We start from the raw sequence: 16,830 nt of genomic DNA on the forward strand, positions 1-16,830 counted from the left end.
CCGTCCCGCGCACAGAAAATATCTACGTTTCGCCTTTCAAGACAATGCGTACGAATTCTGCGTGCTTCCATTTGGCCACTCGCTGGCACCCCACACTTTTTCAAAGTGCATGGATGCAGCTCTGGCTCCACTCAGGCTGTGGGGTATTCGGATCCTGAACTATCTAGAGGATTGGCTAGTTTGCGCGCATTCAAAAGCACGCGCACAGACACACACAAAACAGGTCACAGATCATGTGACGAAGTTAAAGCTATCAATACAACAACAAAAGAGCAACATCGTACCGTCTCAGTCCACAGTGTTTCTGGGGATCAAACTGAAGTGAACATGCTTGCCTCACTGTCGGAAGACATGACTCATTCAATGGAGACCACACTCTCCCTATTCAGAGAGGACGCTCTCCTACAGGTCAAGGTATATCAAAGGTTGTTGGGGCTGATGGCAGCCACCTTGAGAATCCTTCCACTAGAGCTGCTGAGAATGCGCCGGCTTCAAGCCTGGGTAAATACGCTCAAGGTGCAACTGGTCCGAGATCGGTACCGGCTGGTACGAGTGTCCAGAAAATGCCGGAAAAAACACTGGAGTGGTGGCTCCGTCCTGGCAGTCTCCCCTCGGATCCCCTCACAGAAGGGAAGTGATCACTACAGACGCCTCCAGCCTGGGCTTGGGAGAGGTCTGGAATGGGAGAGGAATAAGAGGTCAGTGGAAGGGACATTGGCAGCAACGAAGCAGTGAACAAACATGTGCTGGTCTGGACAGACAATACTACAGTGGTAGTCTACATAAACCACCAAAGCCACCTGCATTTGCCAGGCCTTCACCACGCAGCGCACAGAAACTTGCGTTCCATCAGGGCAGTTCACCTCCCCGGTGTGGACAACAAGGCAGCAGACCTCCTGTCCAGAAGAGTTCCAGACAGCTTGGAATGAAGGCTGCATCCTCAAGTGGTGAAACAGATCTGGGAGAGGTTTCGACTGGCACGAGTCGACCTCTTTGCCACAGCCGAGTCCACTCATTGCCCCCTATGGTTCTCCATGGAGAGAGACGGGGGCCCCCTGGGAGTAGACGTGCTAGCTCACCCCTGGCCACAGGGGCTATTGTATGCGTTCCCTCTGCTACCATTATTACCCCTGACATTAGAAAGGATTAGAGTGGAGAGAGCACAGGTTTTGCTGGTTGCACCCAGATGGCCGAGGCTGCGCAAGGACCTCCTGAGCCAAGCGGAGGGGCTACTATAGCACCCGAACCAAGCCCAGCTCCAACTCTGGGTCTGGCCGTTGAACGGAGCTGTCTATTTAGACGAGGTTTGCCAGATGCAGTAGTAGAGACACTACAGTCTGCTAGAGCGCCGAGCGCTAGAGCCCAGTACTCAAATAAATGGAAAGTTTTTCAAGAATGATGCCTTGCCGAAGGTCACAATCCTGTGACTTGCCTGATTAAGATGATATTAACCTTCTTACAACACTTGTTTGCTGCAGGAAAATCAGCGTCCAGTTTGAAGGTATATCTGGCAGCAATGTCAGTGTGCCATGACAAAACTGACTCTGTGTCCCCTGGGGCACATTTTCTGGCAGTGCAATTTCTTAAAGGAGCTCAGAGGCTTCGTCCTCCCATGAAAAGTATGGTCCCCAAGTTGGATCTAGAACTGGTACTGCGGAGCCTTATAGGTCCCCCATTTGAGGCCATGGCGTCAGCAGAACTGCACCCTGTTTCACTGAAAGTGGCATTTTTAATAGCCATTACTCTGCCAGATGAGTAAGTGAGCTTCATGCGCTGTCCATCGATGACACATGTATGGCTTTCACTGGAAATGACTCGCGGGTAACATTAACATTTTTGCAAAGGTGGTATCCTCATTCCATATTAACCAATCAATGGTTTTGGAAACTTTCAGTCCCCCCTGCATGAGTCAGAGGAGGACCGTAGACAACACACGCTATGCCCAGTTCGGGCTCTGCGCTGTTATTTGGATAGGATGGCATCCTGGAGACAGTCCAACCAGCTGTTTGTCTGCTATGGGTCTAGAGGTCAGACCCTATTGAAGCAACGTCTAGCGCACTGGGTGACAGATGCGATACGCTTGGCGTATGAACAGACGGACTCCCCGTTACCGGGGGATATTACGGCCCATTGTACCAGGTGCCAGACAACTTTGTGGGCTTTCCTTCATGGCGTCTCCCTAGATGAGTTAGGCAATGCTGCTACATGGACAGGTAGTCAGACATTTGTGCGTTTTTACTGCCCTGATGTTACAAACCGGGGGGATCTAGAGTTCTGCTGGCGGGCTAGCCAGAGATTGGATGTTTGTTGGGTTTTTCTTGTGTACAATTTAATAGAAACTGAACACATTATACTCTGGGAGATGTAGTTGTTAGTGGAAGTTTTAGGGGAGGCGGGAGGGGAGGCAGACAAGCTTTGCTGCAAAATTTCCAAGCATTTTTTCATGCATTAAATCTAAATTTCGTCTATATTTCAGATTTTTTAATGCGTAAAAAACGTATGCAGCTTATATGGACCGCTGGTTAGAGCTATGATGCGAACAGTGTTTCTGGGATACTGCTCGTCTCCAATTATGATTCTACAGATTTATGTTAAATGTTTTTTTTTGTTTTGTTTTAGTACTTAGAAATATTTACTATCTATTAGAACATAAGAAAGCTTATGGATGAGAGGAGGCCATTCGGCCCATTTATGCTCGTCCAGTTCCTAGTAGATGAATTATCTCAAAACTTTTTCAAGTTGGGTCTTAAAGGATCAAATTGATTCAGCCTCAAAAACATGACTAGCTAAGCCCCTTCCATAACCTCACCACTGTCTGTGTGAAGAAGTGTCTATTTCATTTCCAACTGTGTCCTCTGGTCATTAAACTGTATTTTCATTAACTTGCTATATATTAACCACAGGGTATGCTATTCCCCTAAAAAACGCTACTTGGAATCTCCATATAAGTAAGAGAAGCCGTCTTATAATACACTGTAAATGCATACCTTTAAATGCCTCTGTTGCACCAGGGGCACAGTTTTTATCTGGATGAAACTTCAGTGCCAGTTTCCTGTAGGCTTTCTTCAATTCTTCATCAGTGGCATTTTTGGTTACACCCAGGATCTCATAATAATCCTTACATTTCTTTATCCTAAAAACAGACCCACATTATTAGATGAACAATTCTCTAGATGTAAAAATGTAAGTGGAACATACTTATGTATGGAAGGGCAAATTCAATTGCATCCCCTGCCTGAGCAGGTGAAAACCCTGACTAATGTATCACGCATTTCAAGTGCACAGCACCTTATAAGTGCCATTCTGAATTAGTGGCGTTCAAGTGAAACAGGCACAAATTCAGCTTTGTTGTCTGTGTGTAGTTCTTTGTACTTTACTGTGGAAGTCTGTGTTATGAAACCACAGGCATGCTCCTGCTCTACTCATTGGTATAATCTTAAAACACATTCATTGCCTAGAATGAATTGCTGTGGGACCTGGTGAGACAGAAAGCCCTTGACCCACCTGTGAACGCCCTGCACCTGCTCTTCAGTGTAGCTCTGCGTGCCCCCCACTGTTCCATGTACAGGCTCTTCTTCATTACCAGGCTTCCTCCTTCCTTGATATTCAGGAATGCTACTCCCTTCACCAGCTGCACTCCCATTCCGTGTGATTGCATCTATTAAAGCTTACAAACAAACAATACATTTGACAATTTGGGGTTATTTGTCAATCAGAGGACATCAGAAGTAAAAATATAATTGATCAACTATGTAATGTAATTTACAATCCATTGCAAATAACCAGATCTTAAACTTTATTTAAAACTTTTGTAAGCTAGGTTTTATATATATATATATATATATATATATATATATATATATATATATATATATATATATATATATATATATATATATACACACACACACACACACACACACACACACACACACACACAGCTCTGGAAAAAATTAAGAGACCACTGCAAATTTTTCTTAAATCAGCATCTCTACATGTATGGCTGCCATTCCATTCCAGTGTCTGTTGAATTCCAACACAGGCACACCTCATTCTACTGAATGAGGTACTGATTAGGGGATCACCTGAACCAAATCTTATTTAACGAGGAAAAGTATAAAAACCACTCCTGTGGTCATCACTATCCTCTTGCAATAGGACCAGCTGGATGGCAAAACAGTGCTAGTCGTAACTCAAAAGTAATTGGAATCAAAAAATAACTATTGACCATGCCCAAAGAGTTGAAAAGGAAAGTTTTGAGTGAGGAAAAGAAGGGTTCAATTCTGGCTTTACTGGCAGAGGGATACAGTGAGCGTCGGGTTGCTTCCATCCTTAAAATTTCAAAGAGGGTGGTTCATAAGAACAAGGTCAAGCAGAACACATTGGGGACAACAAAGCTACAGACCGGCAGAGGGCGAAAACGACTCTCCACTGACTGGGATGACCGCCAACTCATTCGAATGTCACTCAGCAACCACAGGATGACATCAAGTGGCCTACAAAAAGAATGGCAAACGGCAGCTGGGGTGAAGTGCACGGTGAGGACGGTTCGAAACAGGCTCCTAGGGGCAGGGCTGAAGTCGTGCAAAGCTAGAAAAAAAGCCCTTCATCAATGAGAAGCAAAGAAGAGCCAGGCTGAGGTTTGCAAAAGACCATAAGGATTGGACCGTAGAGGACTGGAGTAAGGTCATCTTCTCTGCTGAGTCCAATTTTCAGCTTTGCCCAACACCTGGTCATCTAATGGTTAGACGGAGACCTGGAGAGGCCTACAAGCCACAGTGTCTCGCACCCACTGTGAAATGTGGTGGAGGATCGGTGATGATCTGGGGGTGCTTCAGCAAGATTGGAATCGGGCAGATTTGTCTTTGTGAAGGACGCATGAGTCAAGCCAAGTACAAGGTTGTCCTGGAAGAAAACTTGCTTCCTTCTGCTCTGACAATGTTCCTCAACTCTGAGGATTGGTTTTTCCAGCAGGACAATGCTCCATGCCACACAGCGGATGGAGGACCACTAGATCACTAGATCAAGACCCTGTCATGGCTAGCCCAATCTCCAGACCTGAACCCCATTGAAAACCTCTGGAATGTGATCAAGAGGAAGACGGATAGTCACAAGCCATCAAACAAAGCCGAGCTGCTTGAATTTTTGCGCCAGGAGTGGCATAAAGTCACCCAGCATCTATGTGAAAGACTGGTGGAGAGCATGCCAAGACGCGTGAAAGCTGTGATTGAAAATCAGGGTTATTCCACCAAATATTGATTTCTGAACTCTTCCTAAGTTAAAACTTTAGTATTGTGTTATTTAAAAATGAATATGAACTTATTTTCTTTGCATTATTCGAGGTCTGACAACAAAGCAGCTTTTTTGTTATTTTGACCAGTTGTCATTTTCTGCAAATAAATGCTCTAAATGGCAATATTTTTATTTGGAATTTGGGAGAAATATTGTCAGTAGTTTATAGAATAAAACAAAAATGTTCATTTTACCCAAACACATACCTATAAATAGTAAAACCAGAGAAACTGATAATTTTGCAGTGGTCTCTTAATTAGAGCTGTATGTGTGTGTGTGTGTGTGTGTATATATATATATATATATATATATATATATATATATATATATATATAAATTAGGGATACAGTTTAGTAAACTGTCTATTTGCGGCTATAAATACCCTACTTCCAGTCACATTCATTTGTCACTATACATGTTGGAAGGTTTTGTACAAATTTAAATTTCCCTAACACTAAATCATGAGAAATAAGCAGAGTCGTCTTCCTGCAGCACACTTAGCTTACCACCTGAACTTTGTGCTACTGCCCTGAATACTCAAGAGAGCAAACACTGGGCTTCACTATGTTGGCCTAAAATATACAGTTAAGTTTCAAATATAGCTGTGACAACAAATATCCACACTGTCTGTACCTCTTCCTCCCTGGCTGGCTGTCTTAACAAGCATGTGAAATACTGAGGTTAACAACTACATTCAGAATTGGCCTTTTGTAAAATGCCACAATACAGGATAAGGGTTCTGCAGTCAAGATGCTGTATACAGTGTTTCCTGTTTCCCACTGTACGTCATTGCGGCCGCCGATAAGCAGGGTTGCATGAACATTTGTACATGACTCATTTCCTTTCACACCAGTGACAAAACAAGTACTTTAGAATTAACTTTTTGCCTGATTTCGCAAGTTCATTTCTATTGAGGACTGGCTACTGTTTTTTATGTTTTGGATATATTTTAGGGCTGAGTATAGTCCATATAAAATAAGTTTGCACCACTGGGGGGGGATGCAGTCACACAAATTGATTTTTATTACATGAGAGTAGCTATTGAGGTGGCATATTCCCTGAAATTTCCAATTTGAGGACAAAATAAAACATTTACAAAGACAGAACCTCAATACACACATTAAAAATGACAGTGGCTCTCAAAAGTATTCACCCCCTTGGACTTTTCCACATTTTATTGTGTTACAACATGGAATCAGAATGGATTTAATTAGGAGTTTTTGCTACTGATCAACACAAAAAAAAGTCCAGAATATCAAAGTGAAAAACAAAATCTACAAATTGTTCTAAATTAATTACAAACACAAAACAGAAAATAATTGATTGCATAAGTATTCACCCCCTTGAGTCAAAATTTGGTAGAGGCACCTTTGGCAGCAATTACAGCCATGAGTCTATTTGGATAAGACTCTACCAGATTTGCACATCTGGACACTGCAATTTTTGACCATTCTTTTGCAAAATTGCTCAAGCTCCGTCAAGTTGGATGGGGACCTTTGGTGAACAGCAATTTTCAACTCTTTCCACATATTCTCAATTGGATTGAGGTTCAGGACATTGACCTTTTTTTTTTTTTAAGCCACTCCAGTGTGGCTTTGGCTGTATGTTTGGGGTCATTGTCCTGCTGAAAATTAATCTTCTCCCAAGTCTCAGGTCTCTTGCAGACTTCAGCAGATTTTCCTCCAGGATTTCTCTGTACTTTGCTGCATCCATTTTGCCCTCTATCTTCACACAGAGAAGCATCCACATAGCACAGGGGTGTCAAACTCATTTTGTTTGGCCCACATGATCCGATACCCTGGCGCTCAGCGCGGGCTGGGTGACAGTTAAAAAAATACAAAGCTAACCCAAAACCTTTGCATCAGCAACAGAAAATGTCATGTTGGTGCGGTTACTGTCAATTGCCGACCACGTGGGTGAGACAGCAGTGCATCCGCTGGTTCATGTAGACGACACCAGCGATAGCAGAACAAGGTTCTGTAGTGTCATTGTGTCTTTCTCTGTGAAGAGAAAGGTGGAACAAGAGTGTTGCATGTTTCAAGAAAATTGGGGAATTTCATATTTCTTTGAGGGCATGAATGGAAAGCCAATGTGCTTTATTTGTAAGCAACATGTGTCTGTTTTGAAATAATACAACATTAAAAGACACTATGAAGCAAACCATGGCAAGAAATATGATACACATACAAGAACGGTACGTGAAGATAAATACTCTGAATTAGCACAGCTACTGAAAAAGCAGCAATTCATGTTTACTAATGCTTGTAGCATAAGTGATGCTGCTGTTAAGGCAAGCCATGTGATTGCTCACAAAATAGCTGTTTCTTCAAAACCATTTTCTGATGTTCTGAGTTTTTGAAGAAATGCTGCTGAAATAGTGTCTTGAGAAGCAGCAATCTTTCTCCGTCATGAATATCAACAAATCAAAATGTTATTCTCAACTTAACTCGATACTCAAGATATCCTCAGCCCAGTTATTTGATCCAGATGTTGATGCGCTGGTTCACGCAAAGGTTCCAGGTATCAGGAGCAGCAGTAGCAGTCACTAATGTTATTTTTCTTTTTGCTGAGTGCAAAATAAAAAATTGATCAGTATCTATTTATATTTTGCTTTTTTTTTTTGTTGTGCTGGGACAAACATGAATTTTCATGTTTGGACATTCGTTCAAGATTTAGATATCTGTTCGGATATTCGTTTTAAAAATGTTATCAAAGCCATTACATGTAGCACTGTATTAAAGTTGAAAAATATTCCATAATTAAGAAGGGCCTTGCTTTACTCTAGTGAATTAACTACAAAACAAAGAAATACAGTAGGTTAAATTGTGTGTGTATTTCAAGTAAACAAACAAGTAAAAAAAAACAATAGCACCCGGGCTATTTTTGCCATATGCACAGTGTCTCCCAGCTCAGCCGTGGAAGACTGTAACTCCTTTAGAGTTGCTATAGGCCTCTTGGTGGCCTCCCTGATTAGTGCCCTTCTCGCCCAGATACTCCGTTTTTGAGGACAGCCTGTTCTAGACAGATTCACAGTTGTGCCAAATTCTCTCCATTTCTTAATAATGGACTTTACTGTGCTCTGGGGGATATTCAATGCCTCTGTAATGTTCTTATATCCTACCCAATTGGTGCTTTTGAAGAACCTTATTCCATATTTGCTTTGAATGCTCCTTCGTCTTCATGATGTAGTTTTTGTTAGGAAATGTACTAACCTCCTAGAGACTGGTGTATTTAACCTGAAATCATATGAAACACCTTAATTGCACACAGGTGGACTCCATTCAACTAATTGTGTGACTTCTAAAGACAATTGGTTGCACCAGAGCTTATTTAGGTGTGTCATAGCAAAGGGGATGAATACTTATGCAATCAATTATTTTCTGTTCTATATTTGTAATTAATTTAGAACAATTTGTAGATTTTATTTTTCACTTTGACATTATGGACTTTTGTGTTGATCAGTGGCAAAAACTCCTTATTAAATCTATTTGCATGTTGTAACACAATAAAATGTGTAAAAATGTGGTATTTCTTTCCATGTTGAAAAATATGGAAGTCTGATCAGCATTTCTGATCTGTCCAAGCTGGTACTGCTTGTTAGAACTGTACCTAACAACACAATGCTGAAATTGTAAGAGCTTGTCTTTGAATTCGTCAGAAAACCAGTAGTGCTTACTTGAAAATGGCTGCATATGTCATGGATTCAAGATCACCCAGTTAATTTTTTGTTTATCTTTTCTCAGCAGTCAGTCACGTTGTTGCTTGCATACTCGAACAGTCCTGTCTTTTGTTGGCGATTTTAATTCACACATCACTATGCTGTATTTGAATTTGAGACGCAGGCCATTTTTTTAAAAGTTCCTCTTAAATTCAGATGAATACGGTAGTAGTGGTAGGGACAAAGCAAGATCAACATACAATCCGTTCAGCATACAAATAAGGGGTAATCAAGATTTTTAAGACTGGGAGGCATTTCAAATTATTTGAGCATCTGGAAATGTAGTATGTGACAAGGTGTTGTGTACAGCTCGTATTACTCACTCTGGAAAACTGACTGGCTAACTCAGAGCTGTGAATTGTCTCTATGTACAGCAACTAAATATTCATTCAAATGAGAGTTAACATTATCTTCAAATGCATGTTTAGAACAGCTGAAAATAAATAAAACAAACATTTAGGCCTCATCGCTGAGATTATCAATTGTGGTAGCCTATATATTTCTTCCATAATTAAAAAAAAAAAAAAAACACACACACACACACACACCAGTTCTAACTTAATTAGAGGTTGTTTTAATATTGGGGTCAAATTGTATCTAGAGTGTAATGCTCAGCTACAGAGACTGAACAGATACACGATAACAACCTGCAATATCTTGAGTGTAATGTTCAGCTACAGAAACTCAATATAGAGAGCTACAGAGATTGTACAGATACACGATAAACACCTGCAGAATTGTAGTTCACATTTAGAGGATGCCACAATGACATATACGTTGCTTTATTTATGTATTCATTTAAGATAGAGTAATTTAGGTTTGGTATGTAACTATTCATAAACCACCATTTCCAACATCCTTAAATTTACAGTTTGGAGGTACTGTAGAGATACAATTACAGTACTACCAAAAAAAATAATCCATAATTTAAGAAAAAAAGAAAATTGATTAATATAAAAAAAATCAGATTTAAATCAAATAATTTGATTTAAGGTTGCCAACCCTGATATCTAGCACATACTGTTGTGTAAAGCAGCTGTCCATCATATTTCCTTTTTTCAAACTGCACCTACCACATATTCTACAAAATACAAGAAGTTTTGCAACTGCTAGTTATGGGCCGTTATAGACAACATACAATTTAGCAACCCCCCCTCCCCCTCCCCTCCTCCTCCTCCTCCTCCTCCTTCTTGATAGAATAATACAAGGGCGTGCCCCTGGAGCCCTCATCCCATGATCTGATGTCCAACATAAACAAGTACAGCATCATGTTTAGTTTTTTATATCTCCACAATATACTAAAATAAGAACTATAGTTTGTGATCTTCACTGAGTTCATATGGAGGTTGTGACCTTATTTAATACAATGAATGCTTGACTCGACTATCAACCCAGTGACATAGCATATATATTCTGCATATGTTATTCAAAATATGTAATACTGAAATATTTACTGTAGTTATTTTAACATCAAGTATATGGTAACAGTGTTTAGGTCAGGAGAAAAATGTCTAAATATTCTAAGGTTAAACTGCACTGCCAGAGTAACACAGTAGGCTACATACAAGTCAGTCACCCACACAGTCGTTAGAGTCCCGATCCAAAACATATATACCGATCCTGGGGCATTTAATTGACAATAACAATCATACAGAGTTACTGTCTGTATAATACATTTCTCCACGTTTGCTGTACTGTTATTTTCAATAAAAAAAAAAATTAACGTATACATGTGAAATAAACATAATAAAAATTACCCAATAAAAATATACGTCTTATTGTAAAACGTTTGGTTAAGTATGATCCAGTCAACAACATAAAAAAGACCGAACGTTGCAGAATCTATTTGAAACATTCAAGTTACAGCTAAGTATTGAATTACCTCTTGCCCTCGCACTTGGGTACAATTTCTGTGCTTCGTATAGTAACTGAAGCGCTTTATCTCTTCGTCCGGACCGCAAACACAGCTTTGCTTTCTCTATTAGACTGTCGGATTCTTCTTTTTCCATATTTGACAGGACGACCCCCCTCCCCCCCAAAAAATAACAACAATACCTGCTGACTGCGGAAATTTAGCTTTTGCTGATGTTCTTCAAATACATATATCTTATTGTATTAACCCTATTTATAGTTAACCACTTATCTTCGTCGTGATAGCAAACCTACATCGGTGGCAATTTATTTATATTCGTGATATTTTTTATTTTGAATAAAAGACTTGCAGCAAGCAGTAATCCAATCCAAGAAGATTTCAGACTTTTTTTGGTCCACAGGAAGCGGAAACTGACTCATCGTTTTGACGACGAAGACCAATAGCAGAACTGTGTCCTTACGCAAATACGAAAGCTGACAAAGTTGAAAGGTCGCAATGACATCACATTTTAAATAAATAATGTCAGTTATTTATAAATAAATCATATATATTAATTACGATATATAACTGCTATATATATATATATATATATATATATATATATATATATATATATATATATATATATATATATATATATATATATATATGTTTGAGACTGTCATATCGACAGTTATATTTCTCAAAATCAGTGCTTGAAATGGGGCGATACTCACTGCCACTTCTCAATATCAAATATTTGAGTCCCGCCACTTCTCAATTTAAAACATTTAAGTAGAACTTTGGTGCTTATCACTGACTGTTTCTTTTTCAACCTGTCAGCTGCAATTATGTGGCTTTCTCGTTGTTACTTTGTTGTCACAGCAGCAGATGCAAGATTTACGTCACAGCAGAGCATAGACTGCAACTCCCAGAGTGCATTACAAAATAACTGCAACTCCCAGAGTATATTACAAAACAACTGCAACTTCCAGAGTGCATTACAAAACAGAGCGTGGGATTTATTTTGAATGGTCCTGGTAAAGTCGCGATTAGGTGAAATGTACTGGACAGGGCGAGAAAGAAAGCAAGAGAGACAGCTGGGCAGGGAGACACACCTTTTCACACTAGCACACACGAGCCGAGCCGAGCCAAGACGGAACCAATACGAGATGTTTACTTTCACTTATTGTAAATCATATACAAAGTAGTAGTACCTGTAGAAAAATGAATTAACCGCAGTACAAAAAAAGTCTTTATACGTGGTTTCAATTAAAAAGGCTTTATACATGGTTTCAATTAAAGTTTTAAGTTAAAATTAAAAGGCATTCAGAGTACGTCCTGTACTAGGTCGACATTGATTTATAGTAGTCTGCGCTATTATCAGCCATGTGTGTGCAACAGAAGCCGCTGGTAGATTACAAAAAAGATTAATTTAACTTAGGCTAGGTAGTTGTTATCTTAGTATTTTTTTTTTTTTTTATTCTCTATTAAATTATATTCATTGAAAAAAGCAAGCGAGAACCAGGTTATTATTTTTTATTGTTTTGCTTTAATATAGGTGTAATATGCAAGTGTGAAAAGGGAGAGGTGGAAAGGGAGTTTGTACCGCCATTTTTTCCCATTTCAAGCACTGCACAAAATGATACAAAAACATGAAATCAATAGAAAAACATAAGAACATTTACGAGCAAGAGGCCATTCTAATTCTTGCCCGTTTCCTCGTAGTTGAATGATTTCAGAACTTTGTCAAGTTGGGTCTTAAAGCATACAAGTGATTTTGTCTAAACAACATGACTAAGTAACCCATTCCATCCCCTCACCACCCTCTGTGTGAAGTGTCTCCTTCAGCAACATTCCGTCCCCTCACCACGCTCTGGGTGAAGAAGTGTCTCCTTCAGCAACATGACTAGGTAACCCATTCCAGAGCTGCAGAGGCACCACTAAATGCTGTAAACACTAGAGATTCTCCTATAAATAGTTTGGTAGCAGCCCTTTGCTTTGGGGATGGTAACTGCACTCTTGACAAACAGATTTACCAAAGATCAGTGATAAGGTTTCACTCAGTATTTGAAACCTATTAGACCCCACACACAAGTTCTCTGCCCTTTGAGAAAGTTCTCCTTTTCACACACAGTGGCATCCTACTGAACTAAATCAAACCCTCATTCAGGTTTCTTGCAATACCATGGCGATGTACCCCTCCCAAACACACTTTCCTTTGGGATTGTATGTCAGCAGTAAAGGAGAGCATTATAAAACAATTCATTATGAGATAGGATCCTAATGTAAACCTCCCAAAACAAAACACTTTCCAGCTTCTTAAGAAGCACATTACATTGTGCATGGTTCAATCACACACACACACAGAACACATTATATAAAACCATTTATTTTTCAAATAATGCAACAATGAAATAAATAAGAGCTTTGAAGTAGCATTGCATTTGAAGAAAAATGCATGCATACACTGAACACTTGAAAAGCTCACTCTTGTTTGTGTGTGTGTGTGTGTGTGTGTGTGTGTGTCTATATATATATATATATATATATATATATATATATATATATATATATATATATATATATATATATATATATATACACACACACATACACTTTCTGTACATTATACTGTCATTGTATTTAAGCAACTGAACATTTTTTCTGCCACTTTTTAGTGTTTTAGCCAACAGATGTTCAAAATATGTAGGGTTTTCATATCTGAAACATTCGAACATCCTTATTTTTCTCACATCCTTCAATATCTGCCTCTCCTCCATTTTCCTATTTCCACATTCACATCATCTTTCATTTCATTCATAGTAACCAAGCAGTAAGTTAATATTAATACTTAATATCTCACAGCCTGCATCTCATCATTAAACTCAATTGGTCATTTTCAGTATTTAAAAGTAATGGCTGTATCAAAATACGATTCTAAATGTAACAAAGTGCTCTGAAGAACTTATCTGAAGTACACATTAAAGCACATATCTTTATAGCACATAACTCCTGTGGAAATGACTCAGACATGTCAGAAGTCCTGTATTACTGGAACATCGGAGGAGTACAGTTTTCTTTTCACCAGTCGGAAACCTGTGCTAAGTTTTAGGGCTTTGTTGGTCCCTGGAGGAAGAGAAGTGCCCACATTAAAGAAATGACTGATATTGAAGCACTTGCTCTTCTCCGCTTTGAGAACCAGTGTGAGTTCAAAGGTTGGGGGTGCGCTGCTGTCCTGTGCAATCTTCCCCAGTGGTGTGCAGACACTGTCAATGTCCAGACTGAGATGAATGACAGCTCCGCGCAGTCCGCAGGGCTCGCTGGCAGCCATGCCCAGGATATCCCGTGCGATCCTGCGGCTCAGATGTGTTGGAATGAGCAGCTCCTGGCACTGCAGCCGACACTTCTTAGCAGCAGACAGGCACATTTCAATCTGTTTGGCCAACTCTAGCCATGTGGTCTCCTCCATGAACTCCTCTAGGTACATACAGCCCCTCTCTGCAGAGCAGGTAAACCACTCCTCATCTAGAAGAAGAAAACAAGATGCTGTTCATGTATATTGCATCACATAGAGCTACACATTGTGCAAGTGAGTTTAGCCACAGCTATAAAAATAGAGAGCATTGTTAAAGGAACATTGGATATAAAATACATACTATTCCATTGTGGATCTCAAAGACCAATGTAATAACTGCACTGGGGTATAAAAAGAGTGCTGTTGTTTTTATTGCATTGCAACATTTGAGATTAGGTTGTTTATTGTTCAAGAAAACATTTCAATGAACATTATAAAACTTGTATAATGTGGCTGTCATTCCTGTCAGGGTTAGTCATCAACGACGGAACTAGACAGGAGTCTTAACAACTTTGTTTTTTTACAAACTCAGTAGCTAATGACGTTTATAACTGTACAGTACCTACAGTGTCTACAGAAAGTCTACAGCACCTTGAACCTTTTTCACATTTTGTTGTGTCAGTGCCGGGGGGGGGGGGGGGGGGCGAAGAGATGTATGGTATTAGGTATGACAATTCCCCCCTTTTCTCAACAATAACCTTATATATATATATATATATATATATATATATATATATATATATATATATATATATATATATATATATATATATATATATAAACACCAAACTGAAAGATCATTTGGAAAAGTCTCAACTCCCCTGGCGATTGCTTACATCTGAGCTAATTTAGGATTGCTATTACAAGGGGGTGGACACTTATCCAACCAAGCTATTTCAGTTTTTATTTTTAATTAATTTTCAAATAAAAATTTCTAAAACATATTTTTCACTTGGAAGTTGTGGGGTAGGATGTATAGATAAATAAAATGAATAATTTACAAAACACTATTTTAATTCCAGGATATAAGGTAACAAAATGTGAAAATTTTGAAAGGGGGTGTAGACTTTCCATGGGCACTGTACATATCTAGGGTCCCGACTTTAGGCGTCGCAGTTAAAGTGCTTGGAGACTGTAGGTACAGCACGTACACGCTCGAGAGTAGGGAATTAATGCACTGAATTACTGAGCACGGTTAGGCAGGAAACGCATACAACTGAAACCTATCTGTCCTTAGACCCACTAAAAATACCTTATAATAGGGAAGGATAAACTAATACATATTAAGCACACAAAAACCTGTTTAAGTTCGTGAGTTATTTTGGGGGCTTTAACAGTTTAAATATCGATACTACAGTAATTGCACTGAACCGAATTATTTTTAGCATGTGTCAAGTCATAATGGAATAGGTTTGTGTTTGTTTGGCTTTCTTTTACACGGAAAGTCGGATGCCTTGCTTGTACTGACGAGAATCCACCATCACATGACATGACCCACGACCTGGAGGCCCAGCAGTTCACAGGTCTGAAGCGAAGATATTATAGAATCTGGAAGGCAATCTAAACCCATTTCTATAAATATGCCAGCGACTGTACAAATGAATACTATTGTATTTGTTCATATTTGTAGCATTTAACTGCTTACTTATTGTTTCTATTTCGAAACTGTTAAAAAGTACGGCAGTAAGGCCTTTATTAAAAGTGTCTGAACGAATTTAAAACCAGTGAAGTTATTTAAATCCTAGACTGAAGAGCTGCTGCTGCTCGCTTTCAAGACCTCGGGGTATTTACTTCATGTGTGCGTGGAAATGAAAAGAAACAGAAGCTAGGTACTGAGAAGAAACCTTAATATGGTGTGTGCATACGGACGGTATTCTGTATTACTCCATCATTAACTGTCATGTATTCCTATTTTAATATTTGGAGTATTACAAATATACAATACGCCCCAGCACTGAATAGCTTGATTTTACTAATGCGGAGCTTCTTTTTAAATGACAATCGTAAAAGAGTAAACACTTTCTGTATTAATTATAGAAATAACAAACCCAACAACTAAAATCAACATACATTTCTAGTGAATTAAAATCTCCTTTCATTTTCTTGAACGTGTGTATAGTACATGAATGAACGTATTCGTATTGTATTGTTTAAATGAAATAGATAACCGTAGAACTTACCAGAACAGTCCGTTGACTGTGTCTCACAGGCTCTTTCAAGTGGCCTCTCGCTACAGTTCTTGCTAGCAGTCGTAAACCGGTGAACGAACCTTTTCATGAGTTCTGCTAAACTGTCTTCATCAGAAAGTGAACCCATTCCATACGTGATGCCCAAAGCCTGAGAGTAAACCATTACCGCGACACAGAAAGTGCTGACCGAAACCAAATAACATCGGATTTCACACCAAAACCAGCACAACTGGGCTTCAGTCGCTGCCTGGGCTTGATATTTATGAAGAGTCGTATTGCATTGCATCAGCTGCTAAGAACTGTTGCGCAGTTGTCATCAGCTGATGCAAGGTGCAGTAACTTGTGGGATGGGCTGAGGGAGGTGTCGGCTGCTTTCTACTATGTGATTGGTGTAAACTGCACAGTTGAAGACAAGTTCAGT

At 39.4% G+C, this 16,830-nt stretch overlaps 2 protein-coding genes across 2 annotated transcripts in view; both read right to left on the minus strand.

Moving 5' to 3' along the window:
• The window catches only part of LOC121297211 (dnaJ homolog subfamily C member 18-like), a 35,902-nt gene extending 24,587 nt beyond the window's left edge, over positions 1–11,315 (minus strand). The window contains exons 1-3 of the mRNA XM_041223356.1: positions 10,893–11,315; positions 3,505–3,667; positions 2,988–3,133 (exon numbers count right to left, since the gene is read on the minus strand). Of these exons, the coding sequence (XP_041079290.1) occupies positions 2,988–3,133; positions 3,505–3,667; positions 10,893–11,019 (436 nt within the window). The 5' untranslated portion in view covers positions 11,020–11,315. The remainder of the gene's footprint in view (positions 1–2,987; positions 3,134–3,504; positions 3,668–10,892) is intronic.
• Positions 11,316–12,387: 1,072 nt separating this feature from the next.
• On the minus strand, positions 12,388–16,690 carry LOC121297410 (DNA damage-inducible transcript 4-like protein). The gene is made up of 2 exons (XM_041223728.1): positions 16,401–16,690; positions 12,388–14,390 (listed from the first exon to the last, which is right to left on the minus strand). The coding sequence occupies exons 1-2, from the start codon at positions 16,570–16,572 to the stop codon at positions 13,900–13,902; spliced, it is 663 nt and encodes a 220-aa protein (XP_041079662.1). The 5' UTR covers positions 16,573–16,690; the 3' UTR covers positions 12,388–13,899.
• Between the last annotated feature and the right edge of the window lie 140 nt (positions 16,691–16,830).

The sequence above is a fragment of the Polyodon spathula genome, chromosome 22 (assembly GCF_017654505.1).
Source record: "Polyodon spathula isolate WHYD16114869_AA chromosome 22, ASM1765450v1, whole genome shotgun sequence".
NCBI classification, from domain to species: Eukaryota; Metazoa; Chordata; class Actinopteri; order Acipenseriformes; family Polyodontidae; genus Polyodon; species Polyodon spathula.

What these genes read in the sequence shown, in the direction of transcription:
- LOC121297410 (XM_041223728.1), bottom strand. Translation starts at nt 16,572, where the DNA reads ATGGTTTACTCTCAGGCTTTGGGCATCACGTATGGAATGGGTTCACTT. An exon ending in ACAGTCAACGGACTGTTCTG is followed by an intron (nt 14,391 to 16,400) that starts GTAAGTTCTACG and finishes TTCTTCTTCTAG; the next exon opens with ATGAGGAGTGGTTTACCTGC.